At 43.1% G+C, this 24,695-nt stretch overlaps 1 protein-coding gene across 1 annotated transcript in view; it reads left to right on the forward strand.

The window, feature by feature from the left end:
* The window catches only part of LOC115470349 (microsomal triglyceride transfer protein-like), a 135,418-nt gene that overhangs the window by 21,648 nt on the left and 89,075 nt on the right, over nucleotides 1–24,695 (forward strand). The window contains exons 4-5 of the mRNA XM_030203425.1: nucleotides 6,456–6,566; nucleotides 16,731–16,847. Of these exons, the coding sequence (XP_030059285.1) occupies nucleotides 6,456–6,566; nucleotides 16,731–16,847 (228 nt within the window). The remainder of the gene's footprint in view (nucleotides 1–6,455; nucleotides 6,567–16,730; nucleotides 16,848–24,695) is intronic.

The following is a 24,695-nucleotide window of genomic DNA, read 5'->3' on the forward strand; positions in this document are numbered from 1 at the left end:
TGGATCAGTAGGGTATGCCTTTTCGAACAGATCGGTCTTTAGTGATTTCCAGAAATTGAGGTGATCCTGCATTGTCTTTATGGCTTTCGGTAATGCGTTCCATAGTTGCGTGCTTATATAGGAGAAGCTGGATCCGTAAATTGATTTGTACTTGAGTCATTTCATTTTGGAAAATGGCCATTTATTTTGGATTTCTTCAACACAAAAACATCTATCTTATGGCCATTTTCAAACAGAAAATCTGGACGTTTTTCCTGTTTGAAAATGGCTGTGAGATAGACTTTTTTTTTTTTGGGGGGGGGACACTATAAGCAAGACCTTTTTTTTTAAGTTAGACACCTGTCAAGGACTCTTAAAGTGTAATATCCTTAAAAGCTTTAATATCCTCTGCACATCAGCAAACACCAGAAGTCTCTTTCTTTTCTGAAATGTACTTTATTGAATAAATGTAGCTAATTGTCACGCCCCTCACCTCTTCGTTGGCGCCGGGACGCTCGCTGCAATAGTGGATCTGGCACTCCGGGGCAGGGCTGCGCTTCCTGCGGTCTCCTCCGGTTCTGCGCCCGTGCCCGGGGATGCCCACATCACCATGCGTTCCTGCCGGCTCACGCGCCTCCGAAGAACTCCCGAGGCTGCTCCCCGTCTGGCGACATGCCTCCCTGCCATGCGGGAATTGGTCCACCCCGTGGGCGGATGCCGGCTCCTCCCCTCACTGCCTTCCTGACCTATGACCAGCTCTGTCCTCCAACTGGTTCCGGCTCACGTCAGACACCTGCACTATTTCAGGAGAGCTTTCCTCCTGTTTCATTGCTTCAGCTTCAATTCGGTAAGCTTCTCTCTTTACCGCATTCCTGCTTATCCTGCTGTTCTGGTTTTAATGATGCTGCCCGTACCAGGACAATTCTCTCGCTTGCTGCCTGCCTATAGACGCTGCCTGTACCTGGACCATTCTCTCGCTTGCTGCCTGCCTATAGACACTGCCCGTACCTGGACCATTCTCTCGCTTGCTGCCCTGCCCGTACCTGGACCATTCTCTCGCATGCTGCGTGCCTATAGACACTGCCTGTACCTGGACCATTCTCTTGCTTGCTGCCTGCCTATAGACGGTGCCTGTACCTGGACCATTCTCTCGTTTGCTGCTTGCCTATAGACGCTGCCTGTACCTGGACCATTCTCTTGCTTGCTGCCTGCCTATAGACTCTGCCTGTACCTGGACCATTCTCTCGCTTGCTGCCTGCCTATAGACACTACCTGTACCTGCTTACTTATCTGTCTGCTACCTACCCGTGACCCACGGCCTGGACCTGTTCCTTCTGCTGTGCTCTGGCTGGTCCCTCTCGGCACCCCGCTTCTGGCCTCTCAGTGTAAGTCCTGTCGGCCGCCTGCACCTGGGGGCTCAATTCCCGGGGAACGGCGGTCACCACAGGTGAACCTTGGGGTTGCTCGGCCGCCAAGCAGAACCCAGGTCCGAACCCTTCGCACCCGGAAGCTCTCTGCGTGGCACAGGAAGTCACGCAGCTGACACTAATTTACTCACAGTTAGTAGATTCTCAGAAGTTACCGCCCCAAGGCAGAAGATTTTGTAGTTCTGAAAGTGAAAATTTGAAGAGAAAGAAGCTTATGGCAGAGGTGGGAGAGTTGTCAGGTAGATGAAAGCAGTTCAGAGATGGGGTGCTGTGTCCTGCAATATTGTATGAGAGAGAGAGGTAAAAAGTTCACTGCAGAGGAGCAGGGACATGTCCATGCTAGAGAAGATGGAGAATGTCTGAGTTTGTTGTGGGGACAGAAAGGTCAAGAAGAACACCCACAAGACTTGGGGGGTGGGGCAAGAAAAAGGAACCAGTAGGGTAGAGCCTGAGACCAAGTAGCAGAGGTGGTCATAGAGGGCAGTCCTTGATTGGAGAGAAAGGTCATACCCTGCTGGCACATCAGAACAAAGATAGTGGCAATATTCAGGAAATGACAGCAGGTAGACAAAGGCATCAAGCTCAGCTGAGAAAGGGGGAGGCCTATGTAGGAGAATAGACCACTAGTAGTGAAGCTTATACAAACAAAAAGGGTGGCTGCAGTATATATGAGACTACAATATGCACAATGCATTGCTCACGTATCATTGCAGGAAGTGACTGTTGCAGTAAACTCCTAAGAGGTGAGAATAACATTAAAGGCATTAAACATATTTTAGAGCTATGCTATTGAGACTAGTATAAGGTTGCCAGGGCAGAACATCATTCTTTTGAAAATGCCACTCTGTGTATTTTTCCCTGTGGCTCCGAAGAGCCCTCCAAAGCCGACCTTGCTTACTATAAGCTAGGTAACATATTAATATAAAAATTGAAGAAATTTGAAATTTCCACTAATGAAATACTTGTGGTTAAATATTTAGAGCTCAAGCATAATGTATTTAAGGACCAGTGACGATATTGGGAATGTCATATGCGGTATTTAATCGCTTGTCCGCTTGACGCCCATACTGAGGTCCTTTTAAACCTATTTGTGTGAAGTAAACCTTCATAAAAGAGTCTAAAATTGTAGCATATGCAAGCAGTAAATGTTGATTGTTGGGAGTGTTACGCGGCACTGCTTGTGGAACCAAATTGCATTCCGTTTGAATCCAAAGAATTTAGAGCGTAAAGATAGCTCCGTATGGTGGAGTGCAGTCCTTGGGTAGAAAGATTGCAACCATTAAGGTAGCTGGTAACATTTTTTTATCGACAAGCACAGAAGAACAAAAGACCCTTGCACAGGTCCAAACAAAAGGCAAAACACAGCGAAGGTGACCCCAAAGTTGATATCAGAGCAAAATATGCAAAGGACTCAAATAGTTCACATCAGGAGTTTTATTCAAAGTATGCAGTGGACTCTATGAATCGTGTTTCAGCCACAAAGACCTGCATCAGGAGTCCCTAACAGTACAAAATAAATAAAAAAGTTAAATAAAGAAATATATCTTAAAAACATAAGACCAAATAAGAAATAAATAAGCAGAGGAAAACAGTAAAATGATGACACAGTTATAGAGTACATATATAAACCATAAGATACCTCCAGCAACACATGGAGCTATATTTGTCAATAATGCTAAAATATGTATAAGTACGATAAACATGTACTTATACATATTTCTCATATTTCTCATACTTATACATGTTTTAGCATTATTGACACATATAGCTTCACCTCCTCTCACCTACCAACACCCATCCTGTTAGAATATCAATGAAATGCTTTGATGTCCCCATGCATACCCCCACCCTCCCACTCTGTCAGACTGTCAAAGTAATGCTTTGATGTTTCTCTTATATATACTATCTGCTAACACATTTGCTTATTTCCGATCTGACGAAGAAGGGCAACCTTCGAAAGCTAATCAAGAAATGTATTAAGTTATGTCCAATAAAAAAGGTATCATCTTATTTTCTTTTCCATGTTTTATTTTGTTTGATTTCTATTGAATCAGGGGAGAATGAGGGATCCCAATAATCACCAGAGCTATTTGTTTGTGGGATTGAGGAGTCGGGGAGTGCCGCTAGACACAAAGGCTATTTGTTTGGGGGTTGGGGGGGGGGGGGGGTCAGGTTCAGATAGAGGATGGTCAGGGTGTTAACTTGGTGGGGGGTGGATTTCCTTCATCGGTTTATCATTCTGTTGATTTATGGTGTTGTCATACAAGTGTAAATTTCTCTTTATGTCCCTGAATGTCTGATGACTCAAGGCATTTGTTACAATCTCACATTGCGATCCTCAGCCTTCTCTCATACATATCTTCTCTTGGAAGTTTGTGGTAACTGGCAAAGAGTAGAATTCCTAAAAATCACTGAAATTGAAATGGCTTTAAATCAAAACCATGATGGTTCTGTTGCTTTGCATATTTTGTGCTCTGATTCCTGAGAAATGTTATGACTTCACCAAAAAATTCCTGAAAATTGTCCAACTCTGTTTTATGGATGAGCTGACTTATGAGTTTAGGTACATCATTTTTCTCATTGGTTATTGGCTGGGAACTGTGAATTGGTTTCCAACGTGTCCATTGTACTTTTGAAGTAGCCAGTTTTTGTTGATGACGTTACTCCTGTAGCTTCTTTAACACCAGATTCATCTGCAAATTGACAACATTCTTCACCGGTTTCCATCGCTTTTTAGCAGGTACCTTGTGCTCTAGAACTGTCCTGTTCTTGGTTTTACCAATGTCCTCTGCAGCAGATATGTCACAAATATCTTTAACTTTGCTCATCAACTTGCAATGGAGGCAGAACATCAATATCAGCTTCACCAATGTCATCGCCATCAAGAATCATGTAACAGCCTCCTTCAAACCGAAGAACTTCCTTGGCATCTACAGTCAAAATATACTACAGATCTTAAATAAGCATATTACATTAGAAATTATCAGGATGAAACTAATAATAACAAAAATAATAATTGATGATAATGGCTGTCAATGACAATAACCACCATAGGCAGAAACACAAACAGAAGACACAATTGATGATATATCAGGAGAAAAAACTCCTTGTCCTCCCACCACTCATCCCATGACATGAGGCCCGAGGGCTTCCCTTGATCCTGTACCTGGAGCAAGGCAAGAGCGATTCTCACTTGCTCTTGCTTCCGGCCCCATCATTTCCAAAATGGCGACCCTGTGTGGTGCATCTTGGGATGGACTAGGTGGGGCCTGTTTACCAGGGATTTTTTTTCTGGGATGGAGGGGGAGGGAGAGGACCACTGGACTACCAGGAAATAGGTGGGTTGGTGGGGGAAAGGGACTGGGATGGCATAAGACCACCCGGAATCTTTTTTTTAGCATATATTCAACTAACATTGCAGAAATGCAACATTATTATTTCATTGCATGCCACATTTCAATGAGAAAACAAATTTTAAATCCATTAAAAGATTTTAATACACCAACCTTAGTACTTTCAAATAATCCTTCTTGCAAATTGGGATTTTAAAAATTCTGGTAGATGCAAAGTTTTAAATAGCACATGCAATATCGATAAAAAACAAAAAAAAAAAAAACAAAAGCAAAGACTAGAGTTATATTTTGAAATAAATAAGTAAGAAATGCAAATAGATATTAAAGCATTTCAACAGCCGTGCAATTTTTGGTCACCCTGGAAACTTCATGTTGCGTGAATGCATCATCTGTATTGTCTTGGTCTGCAGCTATCCATCACTCATCCTTAGGTTTCAATTCACCTTTCCTTAACCATTCATGTGTCTGATTTCGATCAATAAATGATTCCTCGAGTAACACTTGTTTTTCCTCATTTGCTGATCTACCTCCTTGAAGTATTTTTTTGTTCTTTTCCTTAGTAAATGCTGTTGCTTTCTTCCATTTTGGTATTGGTGGATACTTGTCAGTACATTTGTCCAGGTTTAATGATGGATTCTGGATGTTTACCTTCATATTTCTATATCTTTTGCATATTTGGATCTGATGATACTGTTAAGTAAGGCTGGATCAGGCAAGGTGAGTTCAGGCTGAGTTCCAAAAGTCAATCTAGAAGGATGGTTTTAGGTGAAAACCCTTATATAAAGAATGCTTGAGGTTTAGTGCTGAGGACCTGGAATAAGGTGGAGACATGATTGCTGTAAAGAATTGAGATGCTGCCAGTGTTGGGTAGAGACAGAAAATAGCGTGTATGCTGTGTGAAGTGTTCTGACTAGAAATCATAGAGAAGCATTTACCTGGTGCTTTAAGAGACAGACTGGGATAAGTCACTGTCATATCATTGAAATGTACCCTGGTTTAGAGTGTTGCCAGATAGCTCTGAGAGGGATGGGCCCAGCTGAAGTAATCTTCTAATTAGAATAAATGTTGTAGTTCAGGACTGTGCAAGTAACAGGTGTACATATTAAGATAGCTAAAGGGTACAATCCTATAGTAGAAATGTTATTGCCTATCTGGAAAATGTACTTAGAAAAGTTAATTGTAAATTTATTGTACAGGTTAACTGGAAGTGAGCTGTTGAAAGACAGAAGCTGGGTTTTTAACTGGAGAAGGTCTAATAGATATTATGGTTTGAAGAAAGCACTCTCGATTATAAGTGGCTGCATGTTAAGTGTGGAAAGGTATTAGAAGTCTATTGCGAAGCCACCCATATAAACTTGTAAATAAAGCATGTAAATAACACACCAGTGTTCTGCTGATTCTTGGTAATGGACTTTATTGCTGAGTTCGTATTGCAAAGAACTAACTCCGAATGGACCTTTATCACAGTGGATACTTAAGGATCAATGATAGATTCAGGGCACAGTACAAGAGGTTTGGGTCACAGATCCTGTTGTCCAGTACTAATGACTCCCCTGTGAGTGTGAATTATAATTTGGCCCTGCTAAATCATCATCTCTGAAATTCTGTAACCAGCTTCTCTACAGTTGCTGTCATGATGCCATCTCTCTTTTTGGAAGTGTTTTTTAATTGTCTCTTAACACATGGCTTCTCCCAGGTTGAAGGTCTATATGGAACCATAGAGGAGAGCAGCAGGCAAACCATGGATCTGAAGCGAGGTCTCATTAGTCTCTTTCAGCTCCAGTTACTTTCTGGCAGTCTTACGGAGGTAATTTTTTTTCTTTATGGTTATAAATCATGCACATCCAATATGTATGTGACCTTGTGGTAACGTGACTGAGGGATGTGGCTTGGATCTATCACACACAGTCATACACACAGGGTTTGCAAGCAAAAGACAAAAAGACTTTATTGTTATGACTCAGCCTGTGCACCCCTGTTACTTCACAGGCTTTTTCCCAGCACAAATACAGTCTCTTTATTTCTTTCTGGTTCCTCACATATCACTGTCAGCACTATCTGTCTAGGGCTGGCTCTCAGCCTAGCCCAGTACAGTGTCTGTTAACATCTTTTTGGGTTCCCTCTGAACATACATCCAAAGCAAGTACTTTCTGAACCTAATTCAAGGTTCTCTCCTACCTTGATAATCTTCCCACACAGACTCTGGAGCCTTAAGCTTGAGCCACACTACTTTCCTGATCCTACTCTCAAGTACTATAGCTTATGTTAGAATGGAGTCCTCTTCCCTCAGGACCTCCCTCCTGGAAGCCTCAATACCTGGGGCTTTACTCATTCTACATTGACTCAGGGTTTTTAACTCTAGCCTGGTCTGAGTCCCGCCCCTCTGACTCAGCCTCAGACTCGGCAGACTATCACCACTCACTTTAAGGGGACTGAACTGCACCATCAATGAGGGAGTTATCTTCGCTATACCATCCACTCCCTCACAGACCTATAGAAGGCTTCATATAACAGGAAGCACTGCCATAATAGGGCTGGAAGAATACAACATGGTTTTGTGCACTTTTAGGGGGCACTACTGTAACATAAATGCTACCAGTTATGTGCATAGTACGTGTTTTTAGAATAATGGCATTTATATACGTATGTGCATACATAAGCACGTATGTGCCAAAATTCCACATAAGCTTTATTCTGTACATGCATATCAGAATTTTAGAAAGAGAATATCCTGAAAAAAAGTAACAAAGATAGGCAATTCTTATTGAACCCCTCCCCAACAAGAAAGAAGAAGATAGGTGATTAAAGGATAAAGTGCATACAATTCTATCTAAAGAAATAGTTATTGTATTAAAGAGATATTAGCATATTGTACAAGGCAATGGATATTTTTCAAAGAAAGAGCTATTGGTGGCATATAAAACACAAAGAAATTTGAAGGATATAATAGCACCATCAGTCTTACGGAGTATTGGGAAGAATGTGAAAAGATTACCTAGTGGACATTTTCCGTGTGGAACTTGTTCTGTTTGCTAAAATTAAATTGTTCACCTGATCGCTGGTGACTCCTATGAAATAAAAATTTTTCTAACTGCAAGTCAGGACAAGCTGTTTATCTGAGAATCTGTATGTATGTTGGGAAGACTAAAAGACGGGTTAATACCAGACTGATTGAGCATAAAGGTGCCATCAAAAGAAATGCCATAGAAAAACCATTGTTAGAATATACTATATTGAAAGAACATAGGTTTGAAGATTTTAAACATTTGGTTCTTTCTATGCCACATCCATCTTGGAGAGGTGGAGATGGAGATCTTTTTGTTGTTAAGAGAAAAGCAAAGATTCAGCTTTAGATTTAAAACTGTATGTCCATTCTAAGAGTTGCAGCAAATAAAGATTGGACCATTTTACTTCTGTTCGATTGGTCTGCTTTTTATTTTTTTATGTTATTTATTTGCAAAACTTTCTATACTGCTCTAGCTGACAGGGAGAACAGAGTGGTGTACAGTCTAACATAGAAAACAGGAAAGGAACTCCATGAATGTAAAGGAAAGCAAGGTAGTTATTTTTAAAGACAGGTAAAGCTAAGCCAGGTTTTCAGTTCAGTTTCAAGGTCCTTGAAAGAGGAATTTCTCTAGAGAGAGGAGGGAAGATTATTCCAAGTGTGAGGAGCAAGGAAGAAGAATGTGCTGTGACATGTTGATTCCCAGTGTGCATGTTTTGGACTGGGCAGGACTAAAAGATGATCGTTTAAAGAACGAAGGGTTCTGGAGGGGCAGTAAGGAATAGTTAAACAGGAAAGATAGTTGGGGATACCAAGCCTAACGGTCTTAAAGGTGAGAGTGGCAATTTTATAAGTAATCCTTTGTTCAACGGGGAGCCAATGATATTGTTTCAGCAAGGGTGAAATATGATCAGAGCGATGGGCATGGCAGAGTAACCTAATAGCCATGTTCTGTAGCGATTGAAGTTTCTTTAATATGTGACAGGGTAAATATGCATAAACAACATTCACTAGTCAAAACGGGTAATGAAAAAAGAAAGGATTAATACATGGAATTGTGGAATGCTAGACACTTTCTGTGCAGTTCACTGCTGTGTTCAAGTGTGAGCTTACATTGAACAGAGCAGTGAGCTGCGCGGAGAGTGTCTAGCTTGAGATTATCGCTTGAGATTTTTAGCTGTTCTTTGACTGTATTTATACTTATATAGCATCTGGTGGGAGCCAGCATCTGATGTTGTTTTTCCCATTTTGCATCAGGCCAGGATGCTCTAATTTGCATACATCCTTTTGAGACTCCTGATGCAGTCCTAGCGACCAAAACATGACCCATGTTGAGTCTTGGATACAGATAAACATTGGAACTTTTCTAGCATCATCTTGTCATAGTCATAGTCTCCTTTGTTGTATCTGTGTGTGCCAGGTTGACACTGCCAGAAACTGAAATCATCTTTCCACCCTAAGAGCTGCTTTTCAGTCTACAGTCATGGGCCAGTGACAGTGCAAGGCTGCTGCCAAAATCCCACAGCACAGAGCAAGTGACAGGATACATTTATTTATTTATTAGATTTTATTTACCTTCTTTTTGAAGGAATTCACTCAAGGTGGTGTACAGTAAGAATAAATCAAACATGAGCAATAGACAATTACAGCAGTAAAAATATTCAAATAAGAATACAAAGAATGGCATTATATACTACTTACAATGTCAACACAATATGTAATAGAACATTTTAATTGACAGTGTAGGGTATAAGCAAAGATGGAACATATAGATAGGTAAGAGAGTAACAGGAGTTAGAAAATCAGATGATTAATTTAAAGAAAGGTGCACATGAGGTCAGAGAGATGGTTAAATATTATCCCAAGTAGAGTAAGAGTGGATAAACATGTCCTGCTGCAGTATGTGCAGCCCATGTCACTCCTTGTGTGTGTGAGTGAGACTAACAAGTTAGTTACATCTTCCATTAAAGGCCTGGTTGAAGAGCCAAGCTTTCACCTGCTTCCTGATGTAGAGATAGTCTTGTGTTAAGCAGAGCCTTTCAGGCAGTGCATTCCAGAGTGTGGGGGCTACTCCAGAGAAGGTTCGCTTGCAGGTATCACATGGTGTAATTTCTGTTGGAGAGGGTATGGTTAGTGAAAGTCCTTGATGTAAGGAGAGAGGCGGGATAGCTGTCGCAAATAGTAGAAGCAGCTCTTGAAGGTTGCTTGGATTTGGGGAATCAAAGTAAGCATTAAATCTAATTGTGTTCCAAGGTTCCTGACTTGTGATTTGAGGGGGAGTTCATGCTTCCCAAAAGAGATTTTGATGTCAGGTATGTATCCACCTGTGTTAGGGACCCAGAGAAGCTCGGTTTTACTTGGGTTCAGGCAGTTTGTTGCGTTTAGCCCGTTCTTGAATTGATGTTAGATAGGTAATCAGTTTATTCAGGGCTGTAGGTAAGTCAGGTTCAGTGGGTATGAGTAACTGCACATCATCCGCGTAGATGTAGAACTGAGTGTCGACCGAATCAGCTGAGCTAGTGGCTTGAGGTAGATATTGAACAGAATAGGTGACAGTATTGATCTTTGTGGTACCCTGAAGGTCAGTGCCCGTGGTGGCGATGAGTTGCTGCCAAACATTATGGATTGTTGCCTGTCTAATAGATAGGATCTGAACCAAGCAGCACTGTTCCATTGATACCTGTTTCCAGTGCTTTTTTTGTGCTGGTACGCAATGGTACTGTGTACCTGCACCTTTTTCTCCTCCTGTCCTCCCCTCCCATGATATCCAGCGAGTCTCCGCCTCTCCCCTGCCCTCCCATCGACGTGCAGCGATTCTCCATCTTTCTCCTGCCCTCACCTCTCCCATATCCAGCGATTCTTCGTCCCCCAGCCGTCCTCCTTCACTGCCTGCCAGCCAGCGTCGGACTCAGAAGCGAACGGTGCAGGCAGTGATTGGCTGGCAGCGTCATAGCTTCCCTCTGCGAGTCCCGCCTACAACTTCCTGTTTACGCATAGGTGGGACTCGCAGAGGGAAGCTACGACGCTGCCAGCCAATCGCTGCCTGCACCGTTCGCTTCTGAGTCCGAAGCTGGCTGGTAGGCAGTGAAGGAGGATGGCTGGGGGACCAAGAATCGCTGGATATGGGAGAGGTGAGGGCAGGGGAGAGACGGAGAATCGCTGCACGTCGATGGGAGGGCAGGGGAGAGGCGGAGAATTGCTGGAAATCATGGGACGGGAGGGCAGGGATGAGATAATTGCTGGACATCGATGGGACAGGAGGGAAGGGCAGGGGAGAGAAAATGGCTGGACATGGGATGGGAGGGAAGGGCAGGGGAGAGAGAATTGCTGGACATCGATGGGAGGGCAGGGGAGAGAGGAGGGCAGGGAAGAGAGAATTGCTGGACATCAATGGGATGGGAGGGAAGGGCAGGGGAGAGAGAATTGTTGGACATTGATGGGAGGGCAAGGATGAGATAATTGCTGGACATGGAGGGGAGAGAGGAGAATCACTGGATGGGGAGGGGAGGACAGGGAAGAGAGAATTGCTGGACATGGAGGGGAGGGGAGAGAGGAGAATTGCTGGACGGGGAGGGGAGGACAGGGATGAGAGAATTGCTGGACATGGAGGGGAGAGAGGAGAATCGCTGGACAGGGAGGGGAGGACAGGGAAGAGAGAATTGCTGGACATGGATGAGAGGGGAGAGAGGAGAAATGCTAGAAATGGATGGAGAGGAGAGCAGGAGATAGAGGAGAATTGCTGGACATGGATGGATGGAGGAGTTGGCTAGGAGAGAGGAGAAATGCTGACTTGGATGGAGGAGAGGGGAGAGAGAATTATTGCTTTATATGGATACAGAGGAGGGAAGAGAGATGAGAAATGCTGGACATGGATGGCGGAGAGGAGAGAGGAGAAGTGCTGGACATGGATGGAGGGGAGGAAAGAAAAAAGAAGATGCACATGGATGGAGATGAGGGAAAGGGAAGAGGAGAAAAACTGCACATGGATTGAGAAAATAGACAAAAGCTGGATCCACGTTATACCTCCTCCAGTCAATTCAATTGAGGAGGACCCAGCTTTTACTTATGGATGCAGGGCAACAAAAGAAGAAGAAAGGAGGAAAGTAAAGAAATAAATGGAAAAGAAGCCCTGGAAACAGAGTTAAGAGAACAGATAGAGAGCAGCAGAATCAGAGACTAGGACAAAGTCACCAGACAACAAAGGTAGAAAAAATCATTTTATTTTCATTTTAGTGTTTGGAATTTGTCTTATTTTGCACTGGGTATACTGGAATTGTATCAGCTTACAGAAATTATTATAATGAAAAAAAAATCACATTATTTTTTCTCCTATACTAGTATAATATTTTCAGTGATGTCTGTTTATATGCGCCATGGCTGGTATAAGGGGTGTGGCTATAATAGGGGTGGTGACCCCGCCCATAATGAGTACCGGCACCTTTTTCTCTACAAAAAAAGCACTGCCTGTTTCTGTCAGTCATACTAACATGATATCATGATCCACAGTGTCTAAAGCTGCTGAGAAATCTAGCAGTACTAGCACCGCGGCAAATCCCTTGTCTCGGTTTCTATGAAGATCATCTAGTAGGGATATGAGGGCTGTTTCTATTTCATAACTGGGTCTGAATCCAGATTGACATGGATCTAGCCAGTTTCTCTCTTCTAGCCAATCATTGAGACTGTTTCTTCTATAATTTTCCCTAGATATGGAATGTTGGATACTGGCCGGTAACTTTCAAGTTTGTCCTGGTCAAGGTTGTTTTTCTTTAGCAAAGTGTGAACCACTGTCCTTTTTAATGCTGTTTTTGTAGTTGTCCATTAGAAAGAGAGGTGTTTGCAATTTTTGTGGTGCCTTCTATGAGGCCATACTTGCCTGCTGCACTATCTCTGATGGGCAGGGGTCGAGGGAGCCGGTAGTTGGTTGAAGGTCTCTTAAGATTTTGTCAAGGCTCTCCTCTGTCATTGAGTTAAAAGTGTACCATCTGTCTCTGTCAGGAGGGGGCAAGCTTGTGCACTCTTGATTAACTGATTGGAGACTGGGTGGGATTGCCTGTAAATCCTTGCAGAGACTTTTAATTTTGTTGGCAGAGTATGCAACAATATCATTGCAATTCAGTTTTGACTGGGCAGGCTGGTTCTGTTGTGGGGGGTTGCAGTAGGCTGTTTACTATACTGAACAACTGCTTGGTTGCATTGGGAACCTGTGCAATGCATTGAGAGAAATATTGTTTTTTTGGTTGCTGTTAAGGCTTGGCGGTACTTCATTGTGTGCTTCCTACAGTTTAGCCTGTCTTCAGCCAGGCGAGATTATGCCATCTCCTTTCCATTTTCTGTCCTTCACGTTTAAGGATCCGAAGTTCTGGAGAAAACCAATGTGAGTTTTTGTGAGTGGGGCATAAGACCTTTTTTAGTGGAGCTATTTTCTCTAAGGTCTTGGCTAAGTGTGTATTCCAAATGTCAACCTGTTCTGACACTGTAGTTGTCTTTTCATCCACATGTGGATAGTCCAAGGCCTCTAGGAAATTCTCAATGGTCAGCTTTTTTTTGTCTCTGATCTCCTTCCAAACTCTGGGAGGTGCCACTTGTTTCAACTGGTCATTTAGGAAAAATATAATTAGAAAATTGTCTGACCATGATAGGGGTGTTATTTCAATACTGTTAACCCAGATGTCAACCCCTTTGTAGAATACCAGGTCTAATATGTGACCCTTTTCGTGAGTTGGAGAATTGATCACCTGTGTAAATCCTAGTGTTGTCATTGTGTCCAGAAAGGCAGCTGTGATGGTATCTGGGGGTTTGATGTGTAGGTTTAAATCTCCCATGATCAAGAGCCTAGGGTAATTCAGGGTCACTTGAGTAATCAGTTCTTGCACAGACAATGTGTTGTTACGAGGTGCTCGGTATATCATGAGCAGCCAGATTGGTTTCTCCTTTTCAAGCTGGATTAAAAGAGATTCTGATTCATGTAGCTGGGGGATAGAGATTCTGCACAGTTTGATTGTATCCCAAATCAAGACTGCTACCCCTCCACCCCTCTTCCTGGTTATGGTTGATGTTGGATGTTGAAACCTGTTGGGCATAGTTTAGCTAGTGGTAAGCCCCCACTTTCATCTAGCCAGGTTTCACTTATTTGTAGGATGTCAAGATGCTGTTCATGTATGACATCATGGATTGCCAAGGATTTCTTTGCAGCTCTCTGGCATTCACCAGTCTTATAGTTCCCAAGGGTGGTCTGGGGGTGCTAGGGGTAGCTTTGGCATTGCAATGAGGTGATCTTTTAAGTACTGTTATGTAGATGTTTGACCTCTTTCACTTTTGCCTTCTCTGGTTGGTGGGGATTATAGTTTCCTCTCCCACATATCACTGGGATCCTCAAGGTTTCTTGGTTTGCCGGTCCAAGGCATATTCTTCATGTCAGAAGCTAGTTAGGCAAAATTTCACTGGGTGGCACTGCAGTCCATCCTGTGGAGTCCACCCTGTGGATCAGCAATCTTACTAGTTGGCAGTGCTTGGGAGGTGAGTGGCAGCACTGTGTTCTCCTTCTGCTGAACTACCGTTAATTATTCATAAAACAGAGTTCCACATGCTTCAAAGGCCCCATGGGAGAAAAGCCCTTGGAGGACAGATTCCTGTCTGTTCATGTGTTGGTAGATTTGCACAGTAGCTACAAAATGGTCATTATTTGCTCTACTACAGTATATGTTTTGGAGGTCTCTAGTCCGGACACTTGCTACATCCATGCTGCCTAGCTTAGGAATAGAGTTATCAGATGGCTCTAGGTTACTGGGGCAGGCTGAGCCAGTCCTGGATTTATCCCCATTGGATTCAGTCTGGGGAAGGGGGAGGGGAGGAGAATTGGAGGAGGTAAAATCTGGACTAGCTAGACTGTGCATGATGACCTTAAACATCCGTCAACATTGTTTGTTAGATCTCATGGCTTCAGGCAGGAGTATTCTATATATAAGGAGTCGCTGCCCAAAAGCCCCCAGGCTCTGATTCACTGACATCTTGCTGTGGTACTCATTCACAGGTCATAAAGTAAAGACAGCTGCAGGAGCAGAGCTGCCAGTTACCCAATTTCAGGAAGGAGATGTTTTGATCATTCCTGGTTCTAAAAACTTACATCCTAGTGCTACTACTTATCATTTCTATAGTGCTATTAGACATAGGCAGAGCTGTATACAGACACATAAGAGACTGTCCTTGATTGACAGAGCTTACAATCTGTTCAAGACAGATGAACAGGACAAGTAAAAGATTTAGGGAGTTTCATTTATTATGTTTATGTTTATTACAGTTTTGATATACCACCGTTGATTACAGTGGTTAACAATAAAATAACATTAAAAACAAAAGAAAGGAACACCAAGTTCAGATAGGATAGTAAACTCACTTGTGAAGAAGGGAGGAATAAGGACTGACTGAGCCTAGGGCTCCAGAGCACAAGAGCATGGAATTAGGAAGACATAGATGGATGACCAAAGGCCAGTTGGAAAAAAAATGAGTTGTCAACAGGATCTTAGATCTGGAAAATGTATTAAATAGTCTACTGAATTTTGAAGTGTCTGTAATTTGCGAAGGGATGATTAAAACAACATGGGTATTAAAGGGATGAATAAGGGGGTTAAGAGTTAAAAGCAGCCTCAAAAAGGTGGGCTTTAAGCCTAGATTTGAATACGGACACAGATGGAGCTTGATGTACCGACTCAAGAAGTCTATTCCAGGCATATGGCACAGCAAGATAAAAGGAACGAAATCTGGAGTTGGCAGTGGAGAAAAAGGGTACAGATAAAAGAGACTTAACTGATTAATGGAGTTCCCGGGGAGGGGTATAAGGAGAGATAAGAAAGGTACTGAAGAGCTGCAGAATGAATGCACTTGTAAGTTAGTGAGAGAAGTTTGAACTGTATACAGAAATGGATAGGAAGGTAATGAGGTGATTTGAGAAAAGGGGTTATGTGAGTGTAGTGACACTGGTGGAAAATTAGTCATGCAGCAGAATTTTAACAGATTGAAAAGTAGAGAGATGGTTTAGTGGGCGACCTGTGAAGAGCAGGTTACAGTAGTCCAACTGGGAGGTGATGAGAGTGTTGATAAGGATTTTGTTAGTATGTTTTAGAAAGGATGGGAGAAATTATGTTGAACCCACAGAGAAAGAAATAATAGGTTTTAGCAATCTGTTGGGTATGTGCAGAGAAAGAGAGAGAGGAGTCAAAGATGACTCCAAGATTACCAGATCAGGAGATAGGGAGACTGAGAGTGTTATCCGAAGAAAGAGAGAATGGGAAAGAGAGAAAGTGGGTTTAGGAAGAAAGATAAGGAGCTCAATCTTGGCCATGTTCAGTTACAGATTGGTGGCGAGATGTCCAGGCAGCAATGTCAGACAAGCAGGCTGAGACTTGGGCCTGGATTCCTGCTGAATTTTCTGGTGCTTAGAGGTAGATCGGGAGTTGTCAGCTTAAAGATAGCACTGAAAACCATGGGAGGAGATCAGAGCACCATGGGAATAAGTATAGAGGGAGAAGAGAAGAGGTCTCAATACAGAGTTCTGAGATACAATGACTGATGGTGTTCTAATAGTGGAGGAGGATACACTAGAATAGGGGTGTCCAACCTCAGCCCTCACCATGTCAGGTTTTTGAGATTTCCTTAATGAATATGCATGAGATCTATTTTCATACAATAGAGGGAGTACATACAGATAGATCTTATGCGTATTCATTGGGGAAATCCTGAAATCCCAACTGGATTGCGGCCCTCGAAGACTGAGGTTGGTCAACCCTGCACTAGGGCATACACTAAAGTGAAGAAAATTGATTCTATGTGTTCAGATCAGTGTTGTGTGTCCCTTAGTACACCAGAAAGGGCTATCAGTAATCCAGGAGTGGCCTAAAATCTCCCTCCTGGAACAGGGCAGCTGTGCATGAGATGTGATGAGTTATTTGTCTATGCCGTTTTGTTTTGTAGGATGATGTGTCAGGGAAGTGCCAGGTCTCCTACAATGTTTCCAAGGACTTGATCACAAAAACAAAAGACCTGCTTAGCTGCACCAGCTCAGCACTGGAATTCACTTCAACTAAAAAGGCAAGTGGATTCTTTCTGTTGTGTCAGTGTGTATGCATACACATAGGCATGGATTACTGAGACAAAGCCAACATGAATGTAGTCCAGGGAAATCTTACCTCACCAATCTACTACATTTCATAAGTACATAAGCATTGCTATATTGGGACAGACCAAAGGTCCATCTAGCCCAGCATCCTGTTTCCAACAGTGGCCAATCCAGGTTACAAGTACCTGGCAAGATCCTAAAACAATATAATTTTATGCTGCTTATCCTAGAAATAAGCAGTGGATTTCCCAAGTCCATCTTAATAAAGGCTTATACACTTTCCATTTAGGACATTATCCAAACCTATATTAAACCTTGCTAAGCTAACTGCTTTTACCAAATTCTCTGGCAACAAATTCAAGAGTTTAATTACACATTGAGTGAAGAAATATTTTCTCTGGTTTGTTTTAAATTTACTACATAGTAGCTTCATTGTGTGCCCCCTATCCCTAGTATTGTTGGAAAGAGTAAACAAGTGATTCACTTATTTGATAGACCTCTGTCATAGCCATCTTTTCTCCAAGCTGAAGAGCCCTAGCCACTTTAGTCTTTCCTCAAAGGGAAGTCGTCTCATCCCCTTTATCATTTTTGTTGCCCTTCTCTGTACTTTTTCTAATTTTGCTATATCTTTTTTTGAGATGCAGTGACAAGAATTGCACACAGTATTCAAACTGCGGTCGCACCATGGAACAATAGAAAGGCATTATAACATTCCTTTCCTAAAAATTCCTAACACTCTATTTGCTTTCTTAGTTGCCACTTCACATTGAGTGGAAAGGTTCAATGTATCATCAACAATGACACCTAGATCCTTTCCCTGGGCAGTGATTCCTAATGTGGAACCTTGCATCACATAGCTATGGCTTGGGTTCCTCTTTCCAACATGCATTACTTTGCACTTGCTCACATTAAACATCATCTGCCATTTGGATGCCCAGTCTCCCAGTCCTCTTTCAATTTTTCACAATACTTGAGATTTAACAACTTTGAATAAATTTGTGTCACCAGCAAATTTTATTACTTCACTAGCTATTCCTCTCTCTAGCTCATTTATAAATATGTTAAAAAGCAGCAGTCCCAGTACAGACCCCTGGGGAATCCCACTATCTACCCTTCTCCATTGAGACTAGTGACCATTTAACCCTACTCTCTGTTTTCTATCTTTTAACCAGTTTTTTTTATCCACAATAGAACACTACCGCCTATCCCATGACTCTTCAATTTCCTCTGGAGTCTTTCATGAGGTACTTTGTCAAATACCTTTTGAAAATCCAGATACACGATATCGACCAGCTCACCTTTATCCACATGTTTATTCATCCCTTCAAAGTGCAAAGCGATGCATGTGGGAAAGAGGAACCCGAATTACAGCTGTGTAATGCAAGGTTCCACATTAGGAGTCACCGACCAGGAAAAGGATCTAGGCATCATCATTGATGATAAGTTGAAACCTGCAAATAGAATGCTAGATATTATTAGGAAAGGAATGGAAAACAATAATGAGGATGTTATAATGCCTTTGTTTCTGTTTTACTGGTTTAGTATTTTGCCAGGTACTTATGACCTGGATTTGCCACTGTTGGAAACAAGATACTGGGCTTGATGGACCTTGATGGACCTTGATGGCTTGTAATAGGGTGGGCCTTGCTTTCCTGCAAAACCATGGTAAAAGCCACAAAATATGTTGTCCATTGTAAAGTTTCCCATTGCCTACAAAATCATGAGTAAAAAAAATTATAGAATACCGTTAAGCGTGTTTTTTTTCAGCATCAATTTTTTAGGCATTATGGAATAGATTCTATGTATGGCGCCTGAAAAATTAGTGCCAAAAATATTTCTACCTACATGTATTCTATAAACTGCGCCTAGATTTAGACACAGTTTTAGAATATGCTTAGCGAGATTATAGAATATGCCTAGCAACCATGTTTGCACCTAACTCTAGGCACGTCCATTTAAGCCAAGTAAAACTTGATGTAAATACTAGCACCTAAGTTAGCCGCAGAGCAGGTGTATTCTGTAAATCTGTGCGTAGATTTTTGGGACACCATGGCCTGCCCATTCCATGCTCATAGCCAAGCCCCTTTTTGGCAGCACGTATTAGAATTTACACCCACCACTTTACAGAATACGCCTAGCAAGTTGTGCGCAGAAATTCTAATTAATGCCAATTAGTGTTAATAATTGCTTGTTAAGTGGCAATCATCGGTGCTGATTGGCTTAAACAATTAAATTGCATGCACAAATCCAGAATACAACCAGATTTGTGTGCACAATTTCGGTCATGCTATATATAATCTGCGACTCACTGCTGGCATATTAATGGAGTCTGCCTCTATTGGTACTGAGGCTTCTGCAACCGATTCTGCCCATCTCCCCAGAGATTCAGCTTGCCTTCCATCACTCATGCTCCCTGCTGTGTGTTACTAACACTTTTGCCTTTTGATGTGGCCATCTCTAGTACTGTGACAAAACAGCTGACTCAGTATGTGCCCCAAAGTCTGCTTCTCCATGTGAATGCATTTTCAAGATGGACAAGAGTTGCCTAATAGTTTGTATGTCCTCAAAACATGAATGACTCCTGTACCAGCAGTTTCCACAAGGTTTCAGTATATTCTATTAGAGGTAGCAATACTAAGAATGACCACAAAGTGTCAGTGTTTGCTGGACAAACAAAAAATGAGTGTTATAATAATTAGAAAGTTGACTGGGGATTTTTCTTGAAAAATGATCTTCAATGCCATTTCAGTATTGGTTGTAAATACATGACTGATCTATAGCACTAACTCCTGCTGAAATGTTCAGCTCTCCCCTGTAATTCTACCCTTCACAGAGACAAACATCTGGAGCTATTGTTGTGTAGCTGCCTTGCAGTCAGTACTGTAAACAATCTTGCAGTGATATATAAACCGATGGCTAATATGTGGACCATCAAACTTTATTCATCGGAGTGGTAAACTAGATTTGAACCCAGTTCTTCAGAGGTTTGTAGCTAGTATCCATTTATAGCCACTCTTCTCTCTGATTGAAAACTGAAATGTACCTTTTGGACCTCAGAAAGGTGACAGGTGGAGTGCAGCATTGGCATCATTAAATTTTGTTTTCTCTTCCTCCCTTGCGCAAGGTCAAGATTTTGTCTCGAGCCAGATTTTTTTTCTTTTGCTTGGCTCCACTTCATTTTTGATTATCTCTGTTTTCCCACTTGCAAATGATTTTTCCTCTCCTTCGTTCCGAGGAGCAAGGCTTGCATAAGTTTCTATCAGACAGCTGCCTGCTTGCTATGTGGCATTGGCTCAGCGAATGCCAGATCTCAGTGTGTCAAATGTCAAAAAGCCAGGGTATAATAAAGAGGAAACAAAATAGATAGAAAGATCGTCCCAGAGAAACTATGATGCAATGTGTGAAAAAGACACAGGAAATATTTTTTAAATGATAGAGAAATTCTCAGAGTATAAACTCACCCAAGCGAGGCTACACCTAAATGGTTTATGTCTCTAAGGGTGGATAAGCTTCTCGATCATTGAATTTCTCCATGATTTTTTAATATATATATATTTTTGTTGTGTATGCACTCACCAGTGCTCTAATTGCAACAATAAATTTTGCTTATTCAATATATAAGTATTTCTGGGTCAATCCTATTATTTATTCCGACATACCACATGCACACTATTTTCAAAAAAAGGTATCTGAAAGATATTACTCCTTTCAAACATTCATAGTCACTATAGTGTGTTAAATCAATGTGCTATAATCATTTCTTAGCACAATGATATGCTACTAAACCATATAATCAAATATAATCAATGGGCACTTAGCGTTGTGTAGTCAGATGATCCACACTCAAACAACATTCAATCAATGTTCACAGCTTGTAATCTCATAAAGTAGTACACCAATACTGCTTATTTCTCTGAAGGAGCAGGTCCTGTTGTTTCCGTGTCTCAGGTATCAAATGCTCCCACGTTATGGTGTACTGCTGTCAAAAGTGAAATCATAACGAGTCCGACTCTGCAAGTTTCGAATGAACTTCTTCAGGAACTCTGGGTATGATTGAATGTTGTTTGAGTGTGGATCATCTGACTACACAACGCTAAGTGCACATTGATTATATTTGATTATATGGTTTAGTAGTATATCATTGTGCTAAGAAATGATTATAGCACAATGATTTAACACACTATAGTGAATATGAATGTTTGAAAGGAGTAATATCTTTCAGATACCTTTTTTTGAAAATAGTGTGCATGTGGTTTCTTGGAACAAATGATTGGATTGACCCGTATATTGGTGCCGAATGTTGAACACCATTTCCTGAAACCAGCCCAATAATCGTAATTCCATAGCTAAGGGGTCCTTTTACTAAGCTGTGGTAAAAGGGGGCCTGCGTTAGCGTCAGCGCATGCCAAGCCCCCTTTTACCGCAGTGGGTAAAAGGCTATTTTTTTTTCCTGGAAAGAATTGGCTGTGCTATAAGTGAACCAATTACCATGTGGCCATTTCAGGGGAGGAGCACTTACCACCACCCATTGAGATGGCGTTAAGAGCTTCCACGCTAACCCGGTGTGTGGCACTGCCCGATTACTGCCGGGTAAGCACCGGCACTAGAAAAATAGAAAATAGTTTTCTAGTGCCGTAAATGGTGCTCGCTGGGGGTGGGAACTGCCATGGGCTTCTGCAGTAATTCCAGAATGGCGAGCGGTAAGCCCGCTTTGGGCTTACTGCCGCTTAGTAAAAGGACCCCTAAGTACTCACATGTACTCGCCCCTTGCATGCGTTTGCAGGATTAATTAACACGTTTGTAATCATCCTAAGTGTGGTTCTATAAGGACCCGTATATGTGCTGTAGCGCATATTTGCAAAGGGACTGTAAACTTGCTCGGAACATGGGCGTGCCTCCCACCAACAGACATAACTAACAGAATACTGTAAGCCACATGTGCCTTTGCTGCATCTGCATGCCCACAGTTACGCCAGGTATACGGCTGAAGTAATTGTACCGCACCTCAAGTATTGTGTGCAATTCTGGTCGCCGCACCTCAAAAAAGATATAGTGGAATTAGAAAAGGTGCAGAGAAGGGCAACAAAGATGATACAGGGGATGGGACGACTTCCCTATGAGGAAGGGCTGAAGAGGCTGGGGCTCCAGCTTAGAGAAAAGGCGGCTGAGGGGAGATATGATAGAGGTCTATAAGATAATGAGTGGAGTGGAAAGGGTCGATGTGGAGCGTCTGTTTACGCTTTCCAAAAATACTAGGACAAGAGGGCATGTGACAAGGCTGCAGTGTAGTAAATTTAGAATGAATCGGAGGAAATTTTTCTTCACTCAACGCGTAGTTAGACTCTGGAATTCGTTGCTGGAAAAAGTGGTTAAGGCGGTTGACTTAGCAGAATTTAAAAAACGGTTGGACGGCTTCCTGGAGGAAAAGGCCATAGAATGTTATTGAATGGACGTGGGAAAAAAATCCACTATTTCTGGGATGGGTGGGACAAACTGTTTGTTCTTTTGTCAGCTGTCGGAGACAGGGTGCTGGGCTCGATGGACCCTTGGTCTGTCCCAGCATAGCGATGCTTATGTACGCACCTAAATGTAAGGCGTACCAATAACGGGTTACACTAGTCTAATATAATAAAACGCACTGTGAACGTTCTGAAGACAACGTTCTGAAGTCACTCAAACACTCCCTGAAGGGTTCGTGGATTCGTGGTGTGAAGCCAGCCAGGCTGCCAGCCGTCTCTGCCCCGCCCTCGCGTCAAACGTCATGACGTCGAGGGCAAACGTCATGACGTCGAGGGTGGAAAAAAAAACAAACAAAGCGCAGCGTCAGGGAAGGAGGCGGCGCTCTCGACGTCTCTAGCCTTCCCTTCACTGTGTTCCGCCTTCTTCTGACGTCAAGGATGACATCAGAAGAAGGCGGAACACAGCGAAGGGAAGGCTAGACGTCGGGAGCGCCGCCTCCTTCCCTGACGCTGCGCTGCCGGAACCGCCGCCACGGAGGTAAATTTAAAAAGAAAAAAAAAAAGAAAAGGGATGTTGGGGGGAGAGAAGAGGGTGGGCAGTTGAACAATGGGAGCGGGAGGGCAGAGGAGAAACACAGCAAGGATGCGAAGGGGGGGGGGGAGAAGAGGGCGGGACAGGCTGGGACATGGGAGAGAGAAGAGCATGGATGCGAGGGGGGGTCATGGAAGGGAGAGAGGGGAATTGCTGGAAAAGGATGAATGGAGGGGGCAGGGGACAGAGGAGCATGGATGGGCATGGATTGGGATGGCAGGGCTCATGGAGAGAGGGGAATTGCTGGAAAGGATGAATGGAGGGGGCAGGGGACAGAGGAGCATGGATGGGCATGGATTGGGAGGGCAGAGCTCAGGGAGAGAGGGGAATTGCTGGATAGGGATGAATGGAGGGGACAGATGGGCATGGATGGATATGGATTGCAGGGCAGGGCTCAGGGAGAGAGGGGAATTGCTGGATAGGGATGAATGGAGGGGGCAGGTGACAGGAGTATGGATGGGCATGGATTGGGAGGGCAGGGCTCAGGGAGAGAGGGGAATTGCTGGATAGGGATGAATGGAGGGGACAGATGGGCATGGATGGATATGGATTGCAGGGCAGGGCTCAGAGAGAGAGGGGAATTGCTGGATAGGGATGAATGGAGGGGGCAGGTGACAGAGGAGCATGGATGGGCATGGATTGGGAGGGCAGGGCTCAGGGAGAGAGGGGAATTGCTGGAAAAGGATGAATGGAGGGGGCAGGGGACAGATGGGCATGGATTGGGAGGGCAAGGCTCACACTCTCTCTCTCATATACAATGTCTTTCTGACTCTCACTCTCACACATTCTGTCTCACAATGTATCACATTCACTCTCTATGTGCCACACAGTCACTCACACACTCGCTTGGTCTCATACACTCACTCTCACAGAGAATCTGTGTCTCACACACACTCTCTCTCTCGCACACACACACACACACACACACTCTCATTCTCACACACACACTCTCACAAACACACTCACACCCATACTCACTCTCTCTCTCACACACACTCACACTTTCACTCTGACTCTCACACAGTCACTCTCACAGACACTCTCCCAAACATACACACTCCGAGAAAAACCTTGCTAGCGCCCGTTTCATTTGTGTCAGAAACGGGCCTTTTTTACTAGTATTCTATAAAGGAATCTGGGTGCCTAGATACTGTTACAGAATAGGATCTCACCCTGCGGGATCAGGGCACCGCAAGAATTTTGAAAACTGGCCTCCTTGCATGGTAAAGCTTTATTGAAGATAATAAACCCACAGCGGTGCTAGCAGCCTCTGGTTTTTGCATGTCCAGGTAGTCAGTGCCAGGGAGGGCCATAGCAAGGTATATGTGACTCGAGCAGTTATACAGGGCATAAGGGTGATGGAGACTTTCAAAATGTCAGCATTGCATAGGGAACTAAGTAAATGTAATTCCATATCATCATGCTGATCAATCCATAGACTGGGTTGTGTCCATCTACCAGCAGGTGGAGATAGAGAGCAATCCTTTTGCCTCCCTATATGTGGTCATGTGCTGCCGGAAACTCCTCAGTATGTTCTCTATCTCAGCAGGTGGTGGTCACACACAGCAGCAGCTCTGGCTAGGTCTCCAAGCCTAATGCTTAGTTTTTGTTGAGTACCTGGGGTTGAGGGCTCTTCTTGAGCAAGTGCAAACCTGGTGGTGCCAGGTCCCTCCTTTTCTCCCCCCTCCCACTGGCTCCGTTAAAAAAAAAAATGTGAACGTCCTTTAAGGGCGTTTATTTCAACGTTTATATCAGCGTTTATTGCAGCT

Source organism: Microcaecilia unicolor, chromosome 5 (genome assembly GCF_901765095.1).
Source record: "Microcaecilia unicolor chromosome 5, aMicUni1.1, whole genome shotgun sequence".
Lineage (NCBI taxonomy): Eukaryota > Metazoa > Chordata > Amphibia > Gymnophiona > Siphonopidae > Microcaecilia > Microcaecilia unicolor.